The 26,996-nt window shown below is 38.0% G+C and overlaps 1 protein-coding gene across 7 annotated transcripts in view; it reads left to right on the top strand.

Moving 5' to 3' along the window:
• PIEZO2 (piezo type mechanosensitive ion channel component 2) overlaps positions 1-26,996 on the top strand; it is a 320,203-nt gene that overhangs the window by 11,100 nt on the left and 282,107 nt on the right. Inside the window, exons 1-2 of one of the 7 annotated variants that reach the window (XM_083826668.1) lie at positions 9,405-9,449; positions 14,583-14,672. The exons of 4 other annotated variants lie outside the window; for them this stretch is intronic. Coding sequence is in view for 2 of the 3 variants with exons in the window: in XM_083826658.1 (XP_083682784.1) it covers positions 14,552-14,672 (121 nt within the window). In the remaining variant the exon portion in view is untranslated. Of the gene's footprint in view, positions 1-9,404; positions 9,450-11,788; positions 14,673-14,719; positions 18,069-18,179; positions 18,218-26,996 lie in introns of those variants that run through there. 2 more of the 7 variants (XM_083826661.1, XM_083826658.1) reach the window with 2 other exon arrangements.

Genomic DNA, 26,996 nt, shown 5'->3' with positions numbered 1-26,996 from the left:
TAGATGCCAGTTTGCACAAGAGATCCTAAAATGGCTGTTAAGTTTCCTTCTCCTCTTCAGATGTTTTAGAAATATATCTGGCTTCATTTATGAAAGGAAGTTTTGCTATTTACCTAGTTCAATGGGAGCAGGTGAAAGGTGTCAAGGGGAAGAAATTTATGCAGCCTTGCAGGAGCAACATTTTCCAAGCTGGTAGGCACAGGCTTAGGTTTTCTTGTGCACAAAAAGCAAATGCCATTTAAATCTCTGTGGCTTCCATTTTAGGCCAATTAAGATCCAGACAAAAGTGTTTTGGGGAGGGCAGGGAGGCAGCATTTGCCCGCGAGCACCACACGCTATCTCTCTGTAGCTATTTCAGGTGAGATCTAACAGAACCTACAAATTTGCCAAGCTTGGGGTCGGCCAGGTGGGTGACTTGTTCCTCAGTGTTGAACCTGGGCATGGAAATCAGTGGGAGGCAGCTGATAGTATAGTTACTTGGTGAAAGCAAGCAACTTGCCATGTGGCTGCAGGAATTCGGAAGAGAGCAGCTGAATCCTTTATTTGTAACGCTGGAGCGCCCAGGTATCAGCTGCAAGTTGTGCTGTGTGTCACATTCCGTCTCCGTCACTTGGAGTGCAGGTACAAAACTGAGCCATAGTCTGTTTTTTATATCAGTCAAAGCGGAATGAGGTGACAGAAATGTATGCGTTGTGGGAACAGATGGCTCGTTTTTGGCGGAGGTCAGGGAAGAGAACGATGCTGTTATTGCACTTGTGCGTGTGTAGGTAATTTCAGGTAATTTGCCAGAAGTCCAAAAAAGTGAGAGACAAAGTGCAAGATGGCGCTTGCTGGGGGACAGTGTGTACCAGTGTTAAGCACCAAAGCACTAAAATCATCACATGCAGCTTTACCAGGATGTTGGTTGGAGTAGTGGAGCTGCAAATGCTGGCAAACACAGATCAGCTTCAGAGTGGCTTGCACTGCTACAGGGACTGCTGGAAAGGAAGAGCATTCATTGGGTTGTATCGGAGGGGGACTTCAAATAATGCACCCCTTCATCATGCAGTAAAACGTTTTGCACACACATGAAAAATTGCTGGATGCTTGCACTCCAGCTTTTCTCCATTTCTTCTCTTTCTCTTGTTACCCTGAAATGATAGTCGTTGAGAAACTGCAGCGTCCTGTTTTGAGGATAACTTCACGTGAGGAATACCTGTAATTACTTTACTATGTTGGAGTGCAGTGCTCCAAGAAACAGCCTGTGTGCTTCCTATCACGAAGAGTTATGTTAACAAGTGCTAATAAGTGAAAAAGCCTGTGTGGTCAAGTAGATTGTGTAAGCTTTTATAATATCTTTAGGCAGTTCTAAAGATACCTTAAGTATGACTTTGCTAAGCTAGTAAAATATATTTTTTTTTTTCCCCTGTGCTGCAGCAGATTGGTCAATACTTGTAACTAAATTGATAAATTGATCCCAATTTGTTAGGTAGGGTAAAATACTTTCCTGCAGCATTACTTTACTGGTGGTCACAGCTCTTCATGCTGTCATCCTGATGGATCTCTGAAGCTAAGCAGGGCAGAAGGCAGCAGCACACCGATAAGAGGTTTTCAGAAAAAGTGCATGTGTTGCTGGCAGGAATACGAGTGGCAGAGTCTGCTGATCCTTGTGCTGAGAAGAACTGGCATGCTGGGGGTTGTTTTGCCAGATGAACCAGCTAAACTTCTGAATATTTAAAAGAAAAAGCCAACAAGCTGAATTATCCGGTATCTTTATTTTGGTGTGTTGTGAGAAGTGTATCCTTTGATGCATTATGTTCAGGATGTGGTTGAGTTAATGGACTTCTTCTGAGTCTTACCTGTCCATTTCCTGTCTTGAGTAAGCAGTAGTAAAACCCGAATGTCACATAAAGGTTGCTATTTTGTATCTCGATTTCTTGTATTTCATTAATTCTGAGCTGCGGTGTTAGCTTTGAGAATATCCTGTAGCAATGAATTCCGTGGGTGAACTCTGCTGTGAATAAAAAGGAGTACTCTTTAATTCGTTTTCAGTTTGTTGCCTCAGTAAATAATCCTTTGGATGGGAAAAAGTATGTATAATCAGTTAAATCAACAACAGTCTAGTGTTCTATTTACTCTAACACTTTAGAATAACATTTGCAAGGCATAAAATCAACTGTTAAGATTAACTGTAGAAATTAACAGCTCCGAGTTTCCTATCAGTAGTCCAATTCTGAAGAGAAAAGGATGAAGATCACGCTAAAATCGCCCCCATAAATAAAGAGTTTTGGGACATGACGCTTTCACAATTTGAGTGATCAGAGAGCACGGCGTAGCACCACTTCTCTGAGCTCATTCATGCAATCTTCAGTTTGGAAGCTCTTTTGGAAGTGAGGTAAAACTTCAAGCGAATCTGTGTGTTTGTGAATGATACCCTAATCACTCCCCTTTTGGCAAAATACTACAAAGCACAAGACTGTAGACATTACATACTCTGTCTACTGTTTCCAAGACACTAATTTGTTAATGTAGCTTGACAGAACCATAACTTAAAACTGAAATATTTGAGTGGTTTTAGAGTGAGGGTCAATTCTGCCCCTTGTTCAGAAGTTGCATGGGAGACTGAAAATTATTTGCGTAAGAGATAAGGATGTGTGCTCTGGATTCTCACTGTGCTGAAGGATACACAAGTATCTGCGTGGGCCAGGAGATGCTAAACAAACGCTGTCTTGTCCCTAGCCATGCTAATACCATTCAATAAACAGCACGCTGATGTTTTATTTTGGTAGAAGATACACTATTAAAGAAGTTAGTCCTTGAGTAATATGTGGAACAAATTTGGTTGAATGCCTCTTGCTAGAAGTCATGTAATCCAAGATGTTAGTGTAGGTTTAGCCTTAAATTTTGGTTGAACTTTTGTTAAAAGCAGGAAGAGGTTGCAAAGGCTAAGAAAGGAATGCTCAGTGAAGCCTGCTGGAGAGGCAAAAGGTATGTCTCTATTGATAAATCTTCCATCGTAAAAAGTAATGCTGAGTATAGTGTTGTTTTTATCACCGGTATTGTTGGTTTGATTGTTCAGCAAACCACCTGCAAGCAAGTACAGCGACATTTACTCTGAATTTCATTTTAATATATGGTCATATATTGAAAAATGTCTGGAACATGAAAAGTGTTTGCATGGTCGCTGCACCTGTTTTGTGTGTTGTGTTTTTCTTCCCTTGTTATACTTGTGGCTTTTTATGACATCTTCCAGAATAGCAGTTTCCTAGCTGCTGAGAATAGATTGATTCAGAAGCCAAAGGCAAGTGAGGGAAATTTGTCTTCCATAAATTCTGATTTATGTAGAAAACTTTTATAGCCATAAATAAATGTTAGGTCATGTTGTCATTTTGTTGGCCTCCTTCTATGAGAGTATTGTCAGATGGCATTCATAGCTGTAATGTGATTGCTGAAACATGTTTCAATTCATTGGTCCTCCTCTCAATGTCTAGAATTTGAAGACCTGTCATATTATACTCCTAATAACACTACATTTTTGTGACACAGATACTTGCATCCACTTCTACAAGATGACAACCTGAAAGAAACTACATGTTTTAACCTTTTGAAACTTTGTCAGAGACTGGATCACTTTCTGGGATATGTGTATTGCAGGGTACCTTTTAGAAGGAGTATACTTTCCACTGGAAGCAAAGAATTAGAATTCCGTTCTACACCTTTGCAAGAGCCATTGATAACATCAATGTTTTCTTTGATAGCAATAATTTTATGTTTCTGTGTAGAAATTCATAGAGAAATATTTATAACTTTTTAAAGTGCTAGATCATATTGTTTTTTTCAGGTTGTCATGTTGTGTGTCAATGAAAATACATTGTAATGCATGTGCCACCATGCAGAGAAGCTGCATGAGGTTTTTTATTCTTCCTTCTCCTTTTCTTCTTCAGACATTTAAAACATGTCAAATTACTGCTTAATTTGGAAAACAAAGAGCACGGCCCATGTCTCCAATTTGTTAGCTAAGTGCTAGGCATGTATATTTACAGTATAGTGCTACGTAAGTAATATATACCGCTTCCATAGCTTATTTTCTCTAAATTGAACAAAAAAAAATCAATAAACAGCTTTTTAAAAATTGCTTTAGATAAGTGCTATTACTCTGTTCTTAAAAACAAAGTTTCTGGTAACATGAAAATCAAATTAGCACTTTCTTCCAAATTTTCATTGTCAAGCTAAGGGGGAAAAACAAAAACAAAAACAAAAAAAAGTGTGGTACTGCACATTGTGAAAATAAGTTTTAACTAGAAAAACTGTGATCTCCGTAGTTCATTCTTTCCACCATGTTTTTTTTCCTATAAACCTGTGTGTAGGCCTTGATGTTACATTTTCTCTGACCTTGCTGGTGATTTTCTTTTGCATTCTGATCAGGTCTCCCCTGCTAACAGAATGGAATAAAAGCCTGTCCTATGGTTTTAAAGATATTTTATGAACCATTTTTGTACATTTGTTGATTAGGGGAACTCTTAGTGCTTTACCTCAATGATAAGTGAGCTTCTACTTTTTGCCTAGTGTGACACATCTTTTTTTTTTTTTTCCTTGGCTTTCATGCTTTTCTTACTATAGGGTATGTTGGTTGGAACCTTTGACCTTTGTTAGGCAATATTGTATGTGTCCGTATTACTGCAAAAATATATTTCCCTTCATGCTGCCTGGACAGGGCCTTTCATTTCCCTGGGGTGTAGGTGTGTCTGAAAGCCTTCCTTACGCAAGTCTACTGCCATGCTGTTAGCGTGGCAGATCGTACAGCTCAGCTCTCGGCTTCACTCTGTTTCCTTGCTCTCATATGAAACAACCTCCATGTTCCCCAAGATACAGCACAGAAAACACATGGATGGAGGGGTGGAAAAAGCCTAGTCAGCCACAAAAGCTGTATTTACTCTGCACCACACAAGCCCTAAGTTTGGTCCCATCACCTTTCAAAATGAATCCAATAATTGACTTAATCTCCTTGTTTGATGGGTGGTTCCTTTTAATGGTGGGCCCTGTAATTTTAGAAGGAATAGTGTTCAGAGATGTTTATTCTCACTTATTCTACTGCAAGTAATGCTTTTGTGATCGAAAAAGTTCAATGTCTAAGAAAGCTGATCCAATTTTATATATATATTTCAAGACATATTTTATATCTTGACCCACTACAATTTTATTCCCCAAGTTCTGATCTTGTGATTTATATATTATTTGACCTGGAAACACATTGTGTATATGTATACTCTAAGGCAAACCATGCTAAAAGAAATACTATGTATATATACAATTTTAGTGACATAATGCATCTTAAAATACTCTTCTGTAGTGTTCAACCTGTCATCCATTTGTTTTCACTCAACTGAATCAACAAACTTGATCATCATGCCCATTAGTGCATGTAAACATCAAAAACTTTCTCACAGCTTTTCATTGTTGTCTGCAAGTACAGCATCACAGTTGGTCAAAGACCTCTACAAATAAGTTTCTCATTTATTTTCTGAAAGCAAAATGTGTTCAAGCAGACCCTTGCAGTTTATTATACCACTGCAATTGTAGACAAAAATTGCTTTACGATATGATAGGCTTATATGAAATAAGCCACTGTCAACTTTTGGAAGCCTTAATAAGCCACTCCTGGTACCCACTCCCTTTTTATTGTAGCATGTGGACATACTGAGGAGTGTTAAGACAGACCCACTGTGCCATCTTCAGGATCTAGAGGTGAGGGTTGGTCTCATAATTTAACAACTTATTCCTTTCTGTACAGAGGTCCACATTAAAATGCAAAAAGAGGCAATGCATGAAACTTGTTTCCTACAAATAGACAGCTATACTGGCTATAGGAAGGAAGTGGCAGGAGCTCTGAGATGGCTGTTGGTATGCCCCAGATGGTGAAGTAGAATCACTAGACATGCAGAAGGAGGAGATCTGGTTATTTCCTGCCGTCTCTGTTCCCAGTTACTCTATCTGGGGGAATTCCATTTGTTTCTTCCCTCTGTGGAGGAAGCAATTTTCCTGTTGCCCTTGAAACATAAATATAGTAGGATTGTTCCAACACTACACAACATTGCAAACTGAAAGGAAAATAATCATCTTATTACCAGAGTATCCTGCCTGCATAGTTAACCATGTTAGTCATTGTCAAAATACACTGAAATAAGAATGTAACAGTTGTATAAAATAAGTCACTGAAACCAGCATCTGTTCTGAGGAGTTAGAATAGTATTCTCCTTAATTATTCAGTTTGGGTTTCTCACACATTCTTTTGAAGCAGTTGAGGTTGCTCCCCTACCAGGTTTCTGGGGTGATTATGGGATGGGTTCCTCTCTGTCTCTGTGTTCTTCTCTTTGCAGCATCCCAGAGCCTTTCAGGCTGGAAGGGACCTCAGGTGGTCTCTTCTCCAATCTGCTCAATGCAGGGTCAACACTGAATTTAAACCGGGTTGCTCAGGCCTTCTTCTTGTTGGGTCTTGAAAATCCCCAGTAGTGGAGGTGTACAACACCTTTTGGTGCTTAATTATTCTCACAAACATATTTTTTTTCTTTCCTCCCTCATATCCATAGCCTTCTGACTTCGTTTATGGTCCTTGTCTCTCAGTATACACCTTAGTAAAGAGGCTGGCTCTGTCATCTCTATAACATTCCCATAGGGGTTGCTATGAGGTACCCCCAAAGCTATCTTGTTTCTGGTCTGAATGAGCCATGGTCCTGCAGCTTCTCCTCAAATGGTTTTAAGCTCCAGCCCCGACTGTCTTGGGGGCCATTCCTTGGATTTGTTAAAGTTTATCGACATGTTTCTTGTCCTGATGTGGGCCAAACTTGGATGAGGTACTCCAGAAGTGGTTTAATGAAGACTGAGTAGAGGGGAATAATAACTTCTCTTGGCTCTGCTGCTGTTGGTAGAGCCCAGTAGCTAATGTTGAATGTCACAAGGCAGATGTGATCCAAATATGTTTCACCTTGCTTGAATGTAAGAAAGAGAAACTAGACAGTGACCGTTTGTATTGTTTTTCAAAAGGAAACAAACAGTCAAAGAAACAAACTAACCCATAAGCTTAGATCAAAGGATTGTAAGATATAAATATAAATGGGTGTTGGATATTACGTCTGAACAGTCAGCATTTGTACCCAGACAGAACTTGTAGGATTTTTTTCTGTCTCATTTTTTATTTAAGGAGCAAAGTATTTAGCCTTTACAGTAAATCCTAAAGTCTCTCTCCTCCCATGGAAGTAGATGCCTAAGCATTTTCTCGAAGCTGTCCTGGTTCTGGCTTTTGGGCTTTGGTTCCAAACTGTATAGCAGCAACTCGTGGAAATACTGCTGTGAGGAACTGTTTCTTCAGTCATTCTCTAAACTCACTGGTACCTCAAACCTCTTAGTCCCATTTTTCATTCTTAGTTTTAAAAATAAATAAATTATATTAAAAAAAAGGCATATAGCCACAGCTAGTATCTGTAGGACATAATTTGCTGTATCTTAACACATATAATATGCATTCAATGGCTCAAAAAAGTGGAACGTATGTTTCTCAGCTGGAAGTACTGGTTATTAATGAATGTTATTCTGTAACATTGGCACAGTCATCTGTCACTGACTTGTAATGAACAGAATGATTAATTAATAGAAGACCTACAACATTTCTTCTCAGTTTCTAGAACTGTCCCATGCTGGCAGAATGAAATGGGCTAAGTAGCCAGTAAATTATTGGCATTATTTTCCTAGCAATCATGCTCACATACTTTAGTATTTTTAATTAGTCGGCATTTCTTGTTATTCTGCAAATCACTGACAGCTAATTTGTTTCAAAACCACAGGAAAAAATCAGTTCAGAATGTTTCTGTATTGCATTCTTTTCTCCTAGATGATCTCCATCTCATGTAAGATTGACAAATTACTTCTAGCAGTAGTTATTTTCCTGTTGGGTTGCAATTTTGAAACAAGTATTTGAAAAGCTGGCTTGTGCTTTGGATATATGAAACACTACATGCTAATCATTCACTGAATCTGTCGTATTGGGTTTTATAGGTCCACTAGAATGAACTGCTGCCAAATTTTTGCCTGAAAACTAACTGCAAGATTTATGTGTTTCTTTGATTGCAGTTTAGTTAACTGTGCTGCCTTTGGAGGGTCCGCCTAGTGTATATCGGAAATCCTCCTCCCCTGATCTCTTTCATTCTAAAACAAGCACGGGAGAAGGTGCAGTTTAACCGTATGAACTTTGGAACTGTTCATTGCACGTAGCATAGCTAGCCTTTAGTTGGTAAAAGGCAAGTTAGTGCAGTTACAAGTTGCATGCAGCTGCTGGCTCTTCTGCTGTTCTATACATGTCTGCCCTTAGATAACGGATAATTTCAATATGGAGAACGATAATTGATGTCGTATACTTGTGGCAGCACAGATGACTTTCCTGAGGGCTATTTGTGCTGTTAACTATCATTATTGTGGGAAACATCTTCATGTTACCCTGTAGCTTAGTATTTGCATTTTTCACTGTCTGTATCTGTTGCTCCTTCTCTTTGTTAGGAGATTAACCTCCACCTTCACAACAGTACAAATAAAATACATACTATATTTGCAGCAGTGTCACTCAATTTTTTTATTTTTTTAATTTTTTTTTTAGTTTGGCTGCCTAATTTATCAACCTATTTATTTCACCCCTTGGTCAAAGTGGTTTTCTTGTGAGAACGCCTTCTTTCCTAAGTAGAAAACATTTTAAAGTTGCATGTACTGGGTAATATAAAAATAGGTTTGTATTTTAAAAAGTGTTAGAGAAATACTGGTAATTTTAGTTTTAGAGTTTCATAACAATTGTAGAAATGAAAGTATGTTCAAATATTTTGTATGTTATAGCAAATAGTGTTTGTGCCTATTCTAGCGTGCCGTAGTAGAAAAAGAGCTAAAGAAGATGCTCCTGACACTCAGAAATTCCAGACTCTATGTAATTTACTGAATCATGCTTGCCCGGGGATAACCATCCCTTTTGCAAATCAGACAAGTTTCCCATTTCCAACCCAGATCTGTGTATAAGGAGTGAGTCAAATCCTTTATCGCTGGCAGAAGGAACACGCTGGCTAACAGCATTTAATAAATGTGTATTTCTACTAAAGGTAATAAGATAAATCAAACATATGTTATTTTCACATATAAAACAGTATATTTTTTGCTTGAGATAGTGGACTTAAATGTGCTCAAGTAATTTATTATTAGTAGCAGTTTTTGACTAGAATTGATACAGATTTAGTCTTTGACATTTTGATATTGGTAGCCAAGATAGGTACATGTGAGATTGCTTAACTGATTTTAAAACATCATTTCTCAGTTTGGAAGATTCTTTAAAGTACAGTACAGATTTTTTAAATATTATTATTTTCTTTTTTTAAAGTCATGATCCCCTAGGCAATTGTCCAAGAACAAATGCTGCAAATGCCAGAAGGTTACTCAGATAGGTGAGTGTCTTCAATCCTTGAATTAGGTAACATGTAATGTGACATCTCATTTTAACAAAGTTGAGCAAAACAGAGGAAAACATAAAATGGGAAAGAAACAGTTTTTGCTGCTATGGTATATAACTTGAGGTAAATAATCATCAGCTTGTCATTACCTTCATTCCTGTGGTATGCGTGTATCTAATTAAATTGTTCTTTATACTCAGAGTAAGAAATATTTGATATTCAGCCTTGAAGTCAACAGTAGTGGTCTGTGGTTATTGTAAGATGTCAATGATGTCATGGGTGTGTACAGTAGAGAAGGAGATATTAGGAGTGCAATGTTAAGCACAAGAGAATGAAAGTGTCTTTCATGAAGTGGTTAATCAAAACCATGGGAGAAGATAATATCTGTTATTTGTAGAGTTGTTAGCATGTTAAAGTGAAGTTGTTTGTTTCATGTCATTTTTTAAAAAAATCCTGGTAGAAAACATCACCCTTACAGCCAGCTAAAGGCTGTAAAATTTGCTTTCCTTGTAAAGAAGGAAAGTATCCCTTGGGTTGGCAAAATAGCCTTCATTGCTACACTGCTAGCCTTTTTTTTTTTTTTTTTCTCCCCAAGCTGTTCCTGTCTGGTTGTATCCACAATAGCAGATTCAGGGCCCTCAGGGAGGTTGCGTGTTCTGAACAAAAACCCAAGCAAATTGCCTCCATCATTTAATATCCTCCTTTGCACTATCTTTTATGTGTTTTTGTTATTAACCATGTGAAGATTGAATCTTTCATTGCAGTTCAGCCCAGCTCCCAGTCTGTCAGTTCTGTATTACAGTGTAATTAAGCTAATTGTACTTTTAGATTGCCTCTAAAAGATCAATCACTAATGAGGTGGAGGTAACATAAAAAGTGTTATGATAACCTTGACCTTGTAGTATTTAAATCTTTGTATCTTGCATTGATTTCTTGTGCATTTTGAGTGGTCAGCATCCTGCAGTAACCATAGGTCTTCTTTTTTTGGAAACGACGTTAGTCAAATATAGAGTGAGTAGTGCTATCTGAACAGTGTTGTAATTGGAAAATAATTATAGCAAGGATGTGATAGGCTTGGTTTCTTTGAGTCAAAATTACTGAAAAGTCTAGTATCAAACAGTTGTGTCCTAATAATTTAAATGATGCTCCTGTAAGAGAAATCAGAGTCCTCTAATTATTTAACGGGCAGGGGAGAAAGTGAGACGGCCTCAAATGTGTTAGGTATGTTGATGGAATTCTGGTAACTTGAAAGTAGTTTCTTTTAATGCACAAATCTGAAATGGGATTAGGACTACGAGAAAAAAAAATTGGGTCTGGTGGTGGGAATGGCTTCTTTTCTAAATTATCCAGAGGGGACGTGAATGCACACAGGAGCCATTTAAGATCATTTTAAAGTACCTGGAGGGTGAAATTAAAGTCCTTTGGTAAAAGGTATGCAGATTTCCCTAGTCCTTGGTAAAATATTGTGTGATTTTGTGTGGGGATAGATATTTTGTATCCTTCTAACGTTATGTGCCCTGGCAGATTCTTTTGTTTATGGAACAAAGCTTATTTGATCTTTTTGGCAATAATAAGGAAACAATTACTTGACTTTGCCTGAAGAGGTTGACTAAGTAGGACCAGTGCCTCCTGACCTACAGCCAGTTTTCTGTGGTGGATGTTAGTGTACATGCTGATATACAGTAATGTGTCCTGTACTTACATAAGTATTGTACCTGATTTTCTTTGCTATTAATGTATACAGAAATTAATCATATTTATCTACTGGTGTGTGTGTAATTATTATTATTATTTTTTCTCTGTGAGGCTCTTTTGCAAAGAACCATATTGGATCAAGGTATTAATATGAACCAAAATGGATTCCTATTGTTTTGGACAGGTTTTAGAACAGTAAACTCTCACCTGAAGCTGTAACTCTGGCATTTTGCCTTTCTCCTTTAGAAACCCCATGCCTTTGTGTGGGAGCTGGTCTGCTTTTGAGCTGTGCCCTTTTTAAGAAAAAACTATGGGTTGTGGTGATTGTGTTGGTTATGCTCCAGAAAAACAGTCACCTTCACTGGAAGCAAATTGAGTTACATTTGAAAAAATACAAATGGAGTGTAATTTACTGACCTACTGAACGTTGTCACAGGAGAGAATCATTAATGAGAAAGATAATTATATAATAATGTGATTGTAATTGGATCATGTGTTTCAGAGTATTTTAAGCCCATTTTATGAAGGATTTGAAGGCAGGCAGATAAGGGCAGTTAAGTGAAGAGCAGGAAAGAAGGCAAATGGAGTATGAAAGGTGAAAGTACAGAGAATGAGTATAAGGGAAAAATAGGGTAAGAGATGTGGTAGGAGGGGTAGAAGGTGTTTATAGAAAAGAGCAAAGAATTGACTGTCTGATTTTTGAAGAGTAAGAAAAAGTGTTGATGGGTTCAAAGAGAAGAATGATATTTAGGAGTATTCTAGGAGGATAAAGAAGACAGTGAACCAGACTAGCTGGGATAACAAAACCACCACCACCAAAAAAAAAAAAAAAAAAAAGGCTGAAAAAAGGATTTTAGTAATGGTGGCCAGCAAGAATGTGTGGATTCTAGAAGTGACACAGAAAGAAGTGACAGGATTTCCATAGAAGACTGAATATAGCAGGAGGGGTTCAGAAATAGAGAACCAAAAATGGCATTTAAATCAACTGGCAATCAAAACAGCAATGTAAGTCCAGAACAGAGATTAGACTTGCTGAGCTTCGGAAGGCTTGGAGTTGAAATGATCAGGTACCTAAGAGGAGAAGTCAAAAGTGACGAATATGAGGTGGTGCTGGAAGGAGAGGAGGGGAAACACACCTATCTGGAAATTGTTGAGGATGGAATTCAGAATTTTGGGTTTGTTTTTTGACTTCAGTGGAGAAGGTTGTTACTCTGGAGGTGGTGAACCGGTTTTGTGACACAACAGTCTCTAGTGTGGTTCAGAGTAATGTGCTTTTACTAAAGATAATTGCAATTTTGGAAGGATTCATGGTAAATACTCTCACTCATTGAAGCTGAGCTGATGTACAGACCAACCTCTTTTGGGAATCAACTGATTCTAGTTTGCATTAAAAAAAGGTGGGGGAGGGGGGGGGAGGTAGAGAAAAAAGTGTATATTGTTCTAGTGTATGGTTCTGTTTCAACCTAAAAACTATAAAAATATTCCTAAACATGGTTTTCTTCCCTGTCCCTGATCATGCTGTTCTCTCTGTCACATGTTCTTATAGGCTCCGTGGTTCATGGAGATGTCTAGGATGCTGAGTGGTCTGCGTTCCTGCTGCTGTCCCTCCTCCTCACCCCCCCCCCCCCTTGACATCTGTCTATGTGATGAATAGTAGAGAATGAGGTAGCAGCTATGATACTGTAGGAGTGGTTTCTCAAATTTTGGCCAAGTAGCAGTGTGCGTCACCATGTGAGGGACGGCTTTTAAAGCAAAGTAGAGCAATGTCCTAACTGACCACCTTTTGCTTCCCATGTCAGGCTGGATGCAGACCCTGAGACATGGTCTCAGTGTTGCATGTGATGGGGCAGATGTGGGCTGGGGGACTGTTGCCAACAAGGATGGTGGTCCCTCAATGGCTGCAAGGTCTCAGTGCCCAAGGCTGAGGTGATGTGCATGGCCATCAGCTCAGTGGAGGCTGTCCCTGCACTAAGAGGCTTCCCCAGCTCTCCAGCCCCAGCCCCTGGGTCCTTGGTGGTCCTTGAGCAGCCCCTGCTGCATCCTCAGCAGAGAGGGATCCTGGCTCTGGCATCATTCAGGCATGGTAGCAGGTTGAGTTATCACGGTTTGCCACTTAAGGCAGTGGTGAATTGTCCCAGTCTTCCGTTTTAAGTGTATTTCACTGTGAACCCAACATTGCTGGATGGAGTGAGCTCTGAATTAGGCAGTCAGCCAGTGTGTCAAATTCTTTTTTAATGAGTCAGCGGGTCTCTGGTTTGTTAAAATCATGGATAGTCTTATCAGCTGCAGGCAGCCAGTAACGATGTTCAGTGGTTCGCTTGTCTTGGGATGAATCTTCTCAGTTTTGTCTTAACATCTCTGATTTGTCTTTTAGTTTTTGCTTGAAGAGAAGCATGGTTTTTCTTAGCTTTTTGTCTAAAATAAAAAACATGACAACATTGAGATACTTCTCATAAATTAACTACGTTCTTACATTTTTCAGGAAATTTGATTTTTCTTGGTAACATTATCTTTGTCATCTCATGTCTCATTGGGTTATGACCTTGTGCTAGTGCAGCAATTAAGTGTTTAATTTTCTCCTTCCAGGACATGTAGGAATCATTAAACGGTGCTGTCATACACTGACTGAAAGAATACATGCAAGGGCATTTGTTCTGTGTCTCATATTGTATCACTGGACGAAGTCAAATTTTAGAAAAATCCTGGACATCCCTTAACCTTTGATTTCTATATTAAAAAAAAAATAATAATTAATTGATATTTACTTGCCCAGAAAGAGAAGAGTTGTATATTTCTTAGCTCTTGTTTCACTTCCTGTCTGTGTAAAGATTCCTTAACAAAATTCAAAATTGTAACTTGACTTTGCCTGCTCATTTCTACTTTTTAAAAATAAGAACTTTCTAAGACAGAACTTAAAGAGGGATTTTTTTCAGTGAGGAGGAAGGAAAACTGCAAGATTTTTAAACATTTTTTTGCTTTGAGTGTCTTTTGAAAGACCGTTTTTGAAAAATGGAGTATGTTTATCTTGACAATTGTGAAGTACTGAAATGACATAAACGGTTGCAGCTAGGGCTGCAATGCTCTTGGGACTCTTTAGCCTTGTCCCTACTGGGAAGCTACGTCTGCTAGAAATTGCTGTTTTCTTTTTTTTTTTTTTTTTTCATTCTTTCTTTGTAACTGTTCTCTTAGAAGTGCTGTGAATGCTAGCACAGGCTCTTTAGAACAGTTTTCCCTAAACATGTTGCTTTGATTTGATACATGCAAAACTTCAAATTGGACTTAGGTTTAAACCAGACAGAGCTGAGCAGTGAAAAACAAATTGCCTTGATTTTTCAAAAGTGCCAAATTGTGTATCTTAATTGTCCTGTTTTGTTCAAGGATATCTGACAGTAGATTTATTAATGGTTATCCTATTTTTTTCTGATGGAGAAGGCTGCAGCCTGTTAAAGAAGGAAAGGATTTCTCCACTCTGTGTGAAGTGGAAGGTGCATAGTCAGGGACCAGAGGTACATGGAGGAAAAGGTAAGTTTATGCTGATATTGAGAGCAAGAACGTGAAAGCAACTGCCTGGGGGAAGTCAACAAGTGTGGCAGAGGGATTTTATTGATTTGGCAGAAAGGAGGAACAAAGCTTTGAAAGGGAAGGATTTATGTAAACGGGAGTAATGCATCTTCACATTTGCTTGACATGAGTGCCTCATAATCAACTGTCTGTGGGGTCAGGGTGCTCCTTCACTGCTCTATCCATTCTTTTTTTTTTTGCTTGTGAAAGTCTCATTTTGTATATTAAAAAAAAAATAATTTTAAGGCTAGATACCAAATTATGGATGCAGAATGATGACATTTACTTTTGTATAGTAACTGGTTTTGCTTGTAGAAGCATGGTGTTAACATGTTTTAATGGATGTTCATAGAACTGCTTGTATGTTTGTGTGCACAAGAAAGGAATGAAATGTGCTTTTAAAAACCCTTACATTTGGGTTATCAGTGCCTCTGTGGTTAGGCACTGAAAATTGTATTTACATCTGTTCTTCTGAAACGCTGTTAAGCTGTCATGTTCTTTCACCACAAATAAGTTGTAGTCTTGTTAGGCTTTCACAAGGTGCTGTCCTTGCTACTGGTTGTGTTAAGATAAAGTTGCAAAATGCTAGTCACAACTAAGTGCCCTTTTGGTTGGCTCTCCCAGGAATACAGTATATATTAACAAGAAACAGAGAGCTATGAAAAATGCATGAAGTGCCAGGAACTACTGCGAGCAAGGGTACATTAAACAAAGCCATGATAACCTGGTACACTTAGAGAGAGAATCTTCCTGTGCTAAAACATCAGCACATCTTTTGGCCAATATAACTAAATAAATAAATAGATAAAGGAAAACTCTTTCTCTCCTGATTCCTCAAGCATGTCATCTGTTATTTTATGTCAGTTTGCGCATCATTACTGCACGTAAGATGTACTTTGTGACCACCCTTCTTCCCTTTGTGCATTCTTAGATACATTTGAACTAGACCAGGCACAAAACTCATTTATTTATGAACCTTCTGATTCATAAGTGTGTTCTGCTAACATAGACTGAGGCAGCACATGGTCTCCACATGGAGACTCCATGTGACCCAACTCCACTGTGAAATCAAACTTTTGTGTGTCCTTCTCCCATGTTCCTTGGGAATGCTTTTCCAGGCCTTCCATCACTGTTGCCATGGTCAGACCCTGCTAACTTCCAAAGAAAATTTATTCATAGCCAACCTGTGCCTTTTTTATTGCTATGCAAAAATATTCCTTTAGCATAAATAGCTTTTGTTCCCCATTTGCTCATGGCTTTACTCTCTTGCCTGTTATATGTTTCCAGACACACGGTATTTTCTCTCCATCTTCTGCTTGGTGAAACAATTTGAGCTCTTTTGTGGTTTTGCAAGTTTTCTAATAATCTTCTGCCTTACTCTGGGTTGAAGAAGAATAACCAAAACTATGTACACCTGTCCAGATGGGGTTTTACCACTGGCTGGTATAATGGCATTCCTGTCTCTTGCAGCAGTAAAATTGTCTGCTAGTTTTTACTCTCTTCCAGTTTAGCTTTGTCACACTGGTTTTGTTTGATCTGCTCATAGAGCAAACACTGTTGTTTATAGCCACCTAGCCGCCATGTACACCTCCTTGTTTTTTTAGTGCCGAGTATGTAGCCTTTCTTTTTTCTAGTATTACTAAGTGTAATCCCCTTCCTGTTCTTTCAGTCCTCAGCAGCATGCAGTTCTTCTGGGAGGCTGATTTTTCTTCGTGTTGACCGTGCCTCCCAACTCCATGTTATTAGCAAGCTTCAGTATCACTCATATTTTTAATTGCTAGGTCAAGTAAAAAAAAAAATAGTAAGACCCATGCCAAGATCTGTCCTTGAGGAACTCTGCTAATAACCTTTCTGCAGCTGGAAAGTACTTCCAGCACTACTCTGGGCACTTCCATTTTACACTTTTAATCCTTGTTTTAATTTGTTTCCTGTGTAATATATTATCAGCCACTGTAGTGAAGATGAAATAATAACAAAGACTTACTGCAATTGTCTAGGCTGGTTCAGAACAACGTTATGTTGTGGCTTTGTAAACCTGCAGTTGAGTTTTCTACCTTTCTGTGTCTGTTTTTCTTCCCTTCAGGACTGTTTGCAAGACTTCGCAAAGAATCAAAAAATGCCTGATGATGGTCTTTTTTTTTCTTATATATTTGCTCTGCTCTCTTACACTCTGCCTCCTGATGGAAGAGCTAATTAGACATCTTTGCTACTAGATGAGCTTTATTCATTAATTCTTCCAGTATCGGTGATAGAGGTTATTTGACCTCTTGGTTTAAACAGATTAAACAACTTCTTAAAAGTTTCCCCCAGTGTACACAGTTATATTGATCTTTATTATTTTAATGGTTTTCATGCCTCAAATTAAAAGAAGATGAAGATTTTTATGGGGAACTCCACCCAAAGTTTTTTTTTTTCTTTCCAGCTGCTGATACTATTTTATTTAAATCTGTGTAGTTATTGGCTTAGGCTAGTTCAGACCGATCTCCTCTTTCTGACAGAGGAGCTTTTCACCAAGCTTAAATTATCATGATGGCAATAAAAATACCAGTAAAATATATTGCTGCAGACCTGCTGAATAACGGCACCGAATGACTAGTGGAGCTGTCAGATGTGTGGCTCTTACATTATGCAGGCTATTTACATGCTGTCATTGCTAACCTGCTGCATTGTGGGGCTGGCATGTTCCCATTTCCTCCAGGGGGAACAAAAACAAAGGTGGCATCAGCAGCTGTGCACCTCTATGTGCTAACAGCTTACCCTGCCATTTAGAAGTGGTAGAAGGTGCTGACAGATGGCATGAATGAATTACCTGAGAAAAGCACCTGAAAAGAAAACCTTCCCAGGCACATTAACAATTAAAGAAATAGTTGGGGAAAATCCTCATCCAGACTCGTTATTTCTCTTTTTGTGCACAGCAGGCAGGGTTTCCCTCCTGCAATAAAGGACTGAAGGGTCCTACACATGCAGGATTTCTCAGTGGAGATGGTCTGATTGCTTCAAAGTCAACCACAAGGGTTGCTAGAGAACAAGGCAAAATATTTGCTCTCCCCCTCATTCTGCTTGGGCAAGCACGGTGCCTTTTATAGCATTTCCAGCCCCAAGAGCTTGGGGTAATAGCTGACCACCAAGCTGAGATTTTCCTTGGCTATAATTTCACTTCATTGATTATCATTCAGGAGCAGAAAGCAGAATTTGAGTTGGAAAGTTGAGTGGCCGTCTGATTTCCTCTGTGTGCATACAAGTACTGCAAAGCCAAGTCCTTGGTGCTGGGAGAGCTCTAGCCATGTTACTTTGGCGAGGAGTTTTAAAGTAAAGCTAACGAACCATGTTCACTAGTCCAATATATTTTTTTCCTCGGTATTCACAATATTAATGATATTTTCTTTAACTTGTTTTCTTTGTTGGAGAATGAATAAGCAGATGGATTTTTTTTTCTTGTTTCATGTTTTTGATGTCATTTCTGTCCAGTATATTTGCTTATCTGAGGTTGGTTACATATTCAGGAGGTAAGTCTCTATGACATAAATATATTTTTTGTATATTTTTTTCACAGAATAAAAAAAAAAAGGAAAGATTTTGGGAGAAACATTTGGAAGAAAATGCTATAAATTCAGAACTTTTTTTTTTTTTTAACAAGACTTGAAATTTGTACACAAGGGCTGGTCTGTTCTACCGTATTTACAGAGCAGAACTGTCCTTAAATAAGTCTTCCTAAATTCTTTCTTTAATTCAAACCTCCTGAATGCAGACACTTTTACTTAGTGCTTAACTAGTTGGACCCTGTCAAGCACTGTGATCATGTAGGCACGTTAGTGTCAACTCTCCTGATTTTGTTAAGAAATATAACATGTGGTAGACTTTTAAAACTCCAAGGGATGTTCTGTGTGAATCTGCCTCTTTTCTTCCCCAACAGAAAAAAAACTTCTGTATGCGAGTATATAGATGTGAAAAGTAAATACTTTTGATTAAAAGGACTTTTCTTTATATAGATATATATTTACTCATGAATGTTGTGTTTGGGGCTGGCATTGTGAAAAATCTGTTGAGGTTAGGTTTCATTGTGGATTCAGAGTTCTGTCTTTCAATAATGTAAGCCTGAAATTTATGTTTTAAAATCACTTATATAAGCAACAGTGTAAAAGTACTTTGTCGGTCGACATCATTATAAGTTGTTCTTAAAAATAGGTTTGTTCCCACCTTGAATCTTTCTGAATAGTTTGCTCTTCAGGGTAGAATGGCCTAAACTCTCCCTTTGGGGCAATGAAACTAATTTTGCTCTTGTTCTGAATACCAGGTAGATAGTCTGTGGTGTTAGAGCTGTTACAGGGTGGCCAGTGGGTGGGTATAGCTTTCTTGTCACTGGCTATAATACAATAAGGAGTGGTGCAGTGGTAGAATGGGTACTGTGTGCCCCTCTGCGCATCTTCCAGACTTTTGCTGGAACTACACCAAAGTGTTCCCTTAGTTGCTGCACTGTCTCTCAGTTAAATATTACATCTTTAAAGTTCAAAAATGTATTTACTGCTACATAGTACAAAAATAAACTGCCTTTTTCAGCCTGACCCTTATTTGCGTTTGTAGTTTATCACTTTCCTATTAAATTGCAATGTACATCAAAGTTGTATTCGACATATATTTTGACAAGAATTGGCAGAAATTTCTTGTAAAATTCTAGGGGCACAGTTCTGACAAATACTTGAGATTTTGTATCAAGACTAATGTTGATTTTATTATTTTTAATATTAATTTTAATAAAAGCATTAAAAAAAAGCTTTCAATAAAAGCCTTCCTTTTCTTTCACATGTGTATTTTAAGACCATAGGAACTTCATATAGATGTGGAGCAGTTAAACACATTTTCCAGTCTTAGAGAAAATTTCCCATATTTCAGCTGTGTACTTGGAAACACAATATGAACGTACAATGCATATGTTACCTGAAAATTTCTGGGGGAGTGGGGTTTGTAGTGGAAAGCTGAATTGCCATATGTTTATTTTCAGTGCATAATTTGCAGGTGCAAGTAATCTAGTAACTTTTCCAAACATGTTCCCACCTGTTCAAATGGCTCTCTGTGGGCTTATGATCATAGTCATTTGTACTGGAAGGTTCACTGAAAACATTTTAAAAAGAAAGAGAAAAAAGGTAAAAAGAAAAGCAATTGAATTGTTACTCTTCTTTAAAGTATGAAAGTGGGGCATATCTTTTGAGGTAAAGAACTTCCAAGTAATTGTCCCTAATTTTGAATGTTCTTTCTTTTGTACTTAATCATTTGCAAAATGGAATTTTCATAGTTCCTGGTGTATATAGTCTCATTAACAATTACAGTGAACTGTTATGTGCTATTTATGTAATTTTAGAAATAGGGTAAGAGTGTTCACAATAATGTTCTGAGAACTATGAGCTTATGAGCTATGAGCACTGTCATAGAATTTCAGAAATCTTTCACTTATTTTCCAAAATCTTTATTCATCCTGAGTTGGTGTTTTGACTGTTCTTGCTGTGGTGGCTTCCATTTTGAACAGTATTTGTGCATCATGAGCTGATTGCCTAAGTTGTCTTTGTTGTAGTCATCTTTTCTCATTTTATGTAGCATCTTACCAAAAGAGCCCTCAAACCAAAATAGAATTAAAGCTTAACCTTTAAACATACTTACAAAAGTCCTCTGGCAAATATGTGTAAAGGAAGATGCTCAGGAGAGAAATCCTCATCAAAGAATATAAAATTTATGAAAATCCAAACAGAATTTACTTTATCCCCTTGTACCCCCTTATTTGTATTAATTTGCTGATGTGCTACAGGGTACAGAAACTACATATATGTTTTTGTCTATTGGAATTTAGTTGCTTTTCTATTAGTACTGGAGATCAGGGAATGCAATTTGTGAAGGCTGGGGGAAGAATGCCATCTTTCTATTAGAAAGTGGACAACTGATAAGAGACTGACAAGTAAGGTGAACTTCTAGCTTTGTAGCATTTGTTAAACTGGAAATATGAATCCCAGAGCAAATACTCATTTCCAAAGCACAGGAGACCTAAGGTTATACTTGGTTATACTTACAGTGAGTCAACACTGGCTTGCCTAATGCCAAAGTACAGGTCAAGGAACATCCTCATGGATAAGAGATTAAATGCAGAAAGCTTGCATGTATTAGGAGCTGAATAAATGGATTAAGTATCAACAGATGTTAGTTTAATTACAAGCAGGCTCCACTTGCTATGACTGAAATTACGTGTTCAGTGCATTACAGAACAAGGCAATGGCCTGGGCTTCAGCCGTCTTACAGTGCCTCAATAACACATTCCTAATAGGCAGCGATAATTCGATAGCAAAGGCTCCTCCCCCTCCTTACAGACCTTCTCTTTCGTCTTGCAGTTTGCAGGCTCCTGCTTCCCAAAATGGCTCGCCATCCCTTTTTCAGGCAGTAAAGGGTGATTGAGGTGAGGGGAAAACCCATGCCCAGTTCCTGCAGTAACTCCTAGGTGTCTTGAATTAGAATAGTCCAGGCAGAAGAGGCTTTATAGTCTGTGCATTGACAGCTTAACGGTGAATTTTGCAAAGCAAAATTGTCCTCTTCCCTCTCCCCCAGCCCTTTCATATCTTCTTTGATAAAGAAATATCTTTCATATCTTCCTCAAATTAGTTTGTCTGTAAAGCTTTCATTTGATATTAAAGGGGGTGTTTTTTCAGTGCAAGATAATTAGGAGATTGGGTATAATTTCTTCTAAAGGAGGCTTTGCTATTTTTTCATCTTGAAGTTAGTTTTAAATGTTTTGTTATTCTATATCTTTGGGCAGACTCTTGCTTGTGAGGTGAGAAGGCTATGAAATGTTGATTAAAAATAGAATGATTTTGTCTTACTGAATTAATTCCAGGGTTAAGTTATCCAAAAGAACATGAACAACAGTTTCAGGTGAAACATGAAGATAGCTTTAGGAAGTAGGTAGAACATCACTTGTTCAACTTGGTAACAGTTGGGCAAAGCAGTTAGAATATTTAGCATGCAAATTATCTATGATGTTAGATTTTAAGCATAGTAGATAGTTATGTGAAAGGTTGGGAATAGTGTTTTCATCTGTAGTCTTGAATATCAAGCAGAATAGACCCTTAGTAGAACATTTCTTTGTGTTGAGGTATTTATAAAACTGAGGTATAATATCTCTGGCATTATTGAACAGAAGATGTCTAAACCACGTTCACAGTATTCAAATCTGAAACAAGATTTTTATGAGTTGAAATTACATATTGATGATATTTATAATTCATCATCAATGTTCTTTCCTCTGGTTGCTTTTATTACATTGGCTACCAGTAAGTCTTCTGTGCTATATCAGTATAGTGTATCAGAAGTTACTGATGTCACGATCATCAGTCTTCACTAAGCTTGTATAGCTGGTATACTTTGAGCTGCTCGTCATTTGAGACATGAAGATAATACTGTAGCGATTTCACAAATCCTTCCACTTCATGAAGATCTGTTATATTAATCAGAACATATTTTTATTCACAGGAGTCATCAAAAAGAGACCTTGTAATTGAAATAACATTCATTTTAAAAAACAGCTATCCTGGAGGTGGCTATCACTGGATCCCTGTTACAGCATTTTATTTGAAAACCATCAAATATCTTTTCAAAAAAATCCACCAAAGCAAAACACCACAATTAATTTTGTTAATGTCTTAAATTTAAAAAGTAGATTTTGGACGAAAAAGGGCTTATACATTGGCATTTGTAAACCTTCTGAAGTGTCAACATGGGAAATCATGAGAAATTGAAACGTAGTTCTGATTCTTTTAATATCCTTTTAAAAATCTGCTTTACATCATATTCATTTTTACATTTGGCTTTATTAGTGCAGCTGATCATTTTAAGGCATGATGGTGAGCCTTTTATTTTTAAATCAAGATACACAGTAAGAAAAATATGATTAATATGTGCCTTGAATTTTGTCTTGCATCTATCTGACCTTACCTAGAGTGTAATTTATTAGTAATAATGGCTTGTGTCAATTAAAGTTCTAGCTTTCTATTATAATATGGTTCAGACTTGGTTTCCCAAAGTTGATTTAAATATTCATTAAAAAAAAAAAAGCTAAAGTAAAATAATATTTGAACTCTTTTAGTAGTAAGTGTCTAACTCTGAGTGTGGTATTTGACATTTGGGAAGCCCCAAAAGAACTATGCCCACAGACTGTATGTAGCTACTTAAGTATTGATAATAGCCAAGGAGCTTAGATTTTGGGGTCAGAGCTGTGGCAGTTTACTATTTCATCTGAATTAAGCTAATGCCGTTTGTGTATCCTGTTAAGGGAATTCACAGGTTTTCCTTTTCCTCTGTCCCAGTAGAGGCATGTGGAAATCCCCCTTCTCTTCTGCCATACTGAGTGGAATTTGCACTTGTGGCTGGTGGATGCAAAAGAAGTGCATGAGGAGTGATGGCACCCATGGTGGGGGCAGAGACAAGCTGAGTGAGGGGAAACAAAGAGTACATGGAAGGAGAAGGAACTCAGTCTGGTCAGATTCCAATTTGGATTTTGCATCTTGTCTGTGGGCTTTATGTTCCCAATATCTGAGAAAGCATCTCTTTCCATATTAAAATGCAAACAAAACTCAAATTCAGGGAGGCTTTTAAGCCTCCCTTCTAGAGCTTTAAATGTAGCTTCTGCAGATTACTTTTTTTTTTTTTTTTGAGGGCATTTTCCATCTTCTTTGCTAGCTTTTTGCAATTTTAAAGCCATCCTAGCTGTGAATTTGTTGGGTCTAAGGCCACATGTGTCTGTGCTTCAAGTCCAAAATATTGCAGAGAAATAAAAGTCTTTTCTATCGTAAGACAATGTTCTTCGTGCTTCTGCAGAACAGGAAGGCCTTTTTACTGGGCATCTTTCAAACTGGGCATCTTTCAAACTATCATTTGCAGGAGATATGGGAACTCCCTGAGCTCCACAAAGGCTACAAGCTCTTCTCCAATTTGCATTAATTTTGGTTTAGGAGACTTGCATTCAGAAGGGTTTTATGTGAACATTCCCATCATGACACTTAAAGGTGTTCTCCTTCTAGTTGTCATTTAGTGTTCATCTGTGCTCACTCTTAATTCCTTACTGGGGAAACAGGTAGATATGACAGAGGTGGCAGTCCTGGCTCTTTCAAGTGAAGAGGAGGATCAAGCATTATCTCCCCACAGATAATACTTTATCATTTGTAACCACCTGGCCTCTGCATGGCATCCCAATTTCTGTTTTCTGTCCAGAGTGCCTGGGGGTGATGGGTACAAGTAAAGTTGAAGTATGACAGGGTTGTATCTGGGGAGAGTGGAGAGGATGGCAAGAGGGAAAGGAGTGCTTTTTGAAGAGAGGGATTGGTTTAGGCTTTATGTTAAATGTGCCGAGTGAGAAGGCAGTGTTTGAAATCTTGCATAGTTCAGAAATCTATCTTTGCTCTTTGTAAAATACTGCAGTAAGGTCATCCAGATTAACAGAGGTTATTCTTAACTCAAGTGATAAGTGTTCTATGATTCAGGTTTTGAATGAAACACATCCCAGTCCTAAACTATTTTGGCTCACATATTACTTGTTAGAGTTTCAGTCTGTTTTCAGACCTCCTGTTTGCAGGCAGAAATGACATAAACTCAAAAAAGTACAACATAAATATTTGCACATGGGCATGGCATAAGGATAGATGTTCCCTGTGGGAATTTTGAATCTATGCTCAATTTACATTTGTCAGAGAAGAACACAAAGATGCTTGTGTTTTCCATTTCTCATCTCACCCACGCACATTGTGAAAAAGATGGTATTTTTTTCTCTCTTTTTTTTTTTTAAGCTCTTGTTGAAGGGCAAGAAAAGTTAAGTGCTACACACTTAACTGTTTAGCAAGGTGGGTCTGGTGAGAGAGCGCTTTGATGGCTCATGAAGAGGCTTAGCGTAGATCCAAAAGGCTACAGGTAATTGTACTGCAGAGATACCAAAACTAGTGAATAGTTTTTTTTCTGTGTTTTTTTTTTTTTTTTCTTCTTCTGAATGTCCTATTCTAACTAGTGAGTGGAGATAATAAAAAATCTTTGACTTTTTTTTTTTTTTGTAATTTTCAGACAACATTGGAATGCGGAAGTAGGTGAAGAATAACTTGGTTAGACTCATTTGATGTGCTAGGAAGCAGGGTGGAGTGAGTGAGGAGCCTCAGGTGGGAAATCTTTGGTTTGGGAAGAGCATGACCTTTGCCAGCCTGCCATGAGAGGAAGGCTTAGTTCTTACAAAATGGATTAAGTGCTTAATTCTGGCCACTTCATTTTTCATTTGTATTTGTCTACAGACCAACTCAGAACATAGAAAGTAGCTTGTTGTTGTTTTTATCTTCCCAACTGATTAGTTCAATGGGAGTTGGAAAATGTCTGAATTTGATAGTTCAGCCATCAGACATTGAAGAATCATCTCCATTCCCAGAGGTCTGTAGTCTTGGAGAGTAAGCCACAGCGATGTGCTAGATCCCATGCTAGATGACTGACTACAAGAAATGTCTCCTAGTAGCTTGAACTATGTAGCTCCATTGTACATTAGTAGCTCACTGGAACTGTTAATACGTTTCATCTTTTGGGTAGCATTCATAGCATTAGGGAATTTTCTTTTTTAAAGAGCTGAACTAATGCTTTATAGGGATCATGTTTTTCTCTATGAGGTTTTCTCTGTGAGGTGAGAATATGTGCCAAAAAATTGCTCATGATGTAGTTTATTTTGATCAATGTTTTACTAGTTTTGTGTTCGTCTTAGCAAAATAAATATGGTAGATCACGTTAAGTATGAATTTTCTGTTTGTCTTTCAGCATGTGCCATTTTCCCTAATTTTCAGAACACAAATCTCATCTTGGAGAATATGATGAATTAGATTAGTCAGGTTGTAGTAAATATCTTTCAATTATCTAGCTTATGTTTTGCAAGCTTCGGTAGAAACAATCGTCTGTTTCGCTGAAATTCCCACTCAAAAATAGTCCGTAATACTTTGTCTCGGCTGTACTGATCACTGTGTAAAATAAATTAACTCACACACATGCCTATTTCAGAGAAAAAGGATACTAAATTATAGTCAGTGTTGAGATTCTCTTAACTTCTCGCAGTCAAAATATGTTTTACAATGTCATATCATCTGGGTGGCACTCTTCCTGGAAAGTTTCCTGTCAAGATTGCTGTGATAAGGAAAGAGGTCTGAATATCAGTATTATTTCTCAGGGTCTGTATTGCCATCCGTTGTTGTTCTGTGTGAGTATCGGGGATCTTATTAATGTTTACAAATAGCTTAAATGTGGGAGACAGTGGGATTTGGCCAACCTCTTTTCAGTGGTTTGTGGGGACAGGACAAGTGGCAATGGCCACAAAATGGATCACAGGAAGTTCCGCACCTACATGCAAAAGAACTTCTCCACAGTGAGGGCGACGGAGCACTGGAACAGGCTGCTTAGGGAGGTTGAGTCTCTTTCTCTGGAGATATTCAAGGCCCGTCTGGACGCCTACCTGGGCAACCTGCTCTAGGGAACCTGCTTTAGCAGGGGGCTTGGACCCGATGATCTGCTGAGGTCCCTTCCAACCCCTACAATTCTGTGATTCTGTGATCTTCCACCCAAAACAGGCTACGGCAATGAAGTCCATAGATGAACCTCACAGAATTTTAGGCTGTCTTCCTATTTCAAGTTGGCTGTACTTGGCCTCTCTCAGCTGAGCTCTTCCGAGCAGGCATAAGTAATTATTCCCTGTGCACTCAATGATTGCTACTACTTTCACATGCCAGGGTGATGGAGGAGTTTTTAAGTTTTTGTTGTTGTTGTTGTTGTTTTGTTTTTTATAGTGTAGCTCTTTCCATCTCTGTCCTGACTCAGGGCTGCCTGTATTAAGTTTCCCATAGGTGGGATGCACTGCTTTGGTCTCCTTTGCTGTAACCAGAGGATATAAGAGACAGGACTACAAGACAGTAGTATTCTGCAAAGAGTATGACAGGCTACAATGTTATGGTCAAAACTGCTTAATTACTGCTTTAGTAATAGGAATTTACTGTATGCAGTGAGACAGACAAAATAAAAGGAAAGCTGGATTTCAGAGCCATAAATTTCTTTATCATTGCTATGAACTAGATAGGAGATAGCACTAAAGCGTGATGATTTAAAAATGGTTTCTTCCTTAGTTTATTACTTTATTTGAAAATATCTTCTTAGGTAGACTGAGGAGTTTCAACATACTTTTTCAGCATACTCAACATACAGAGTTTTCTCTGAAGCACTTTAAATCACATTGCCTCAGACTTAAAA

The sequence above is a fragment of the Anser anser genome, assembly GCF_964211835.1.
Source record: "Anser anser genome assembly, chromosome: 2".
Lineage (NCBI taxonomy): Eukaryota > Metazoa > Chordata > Aves > Anseriformes > Anatidae > Anser > Anser anser.
The sequence above is the reverse complement of the archived record's forward strand: the minus strand, read 5'-3'. Positions and strand labels throughout refer to the sequence as shown.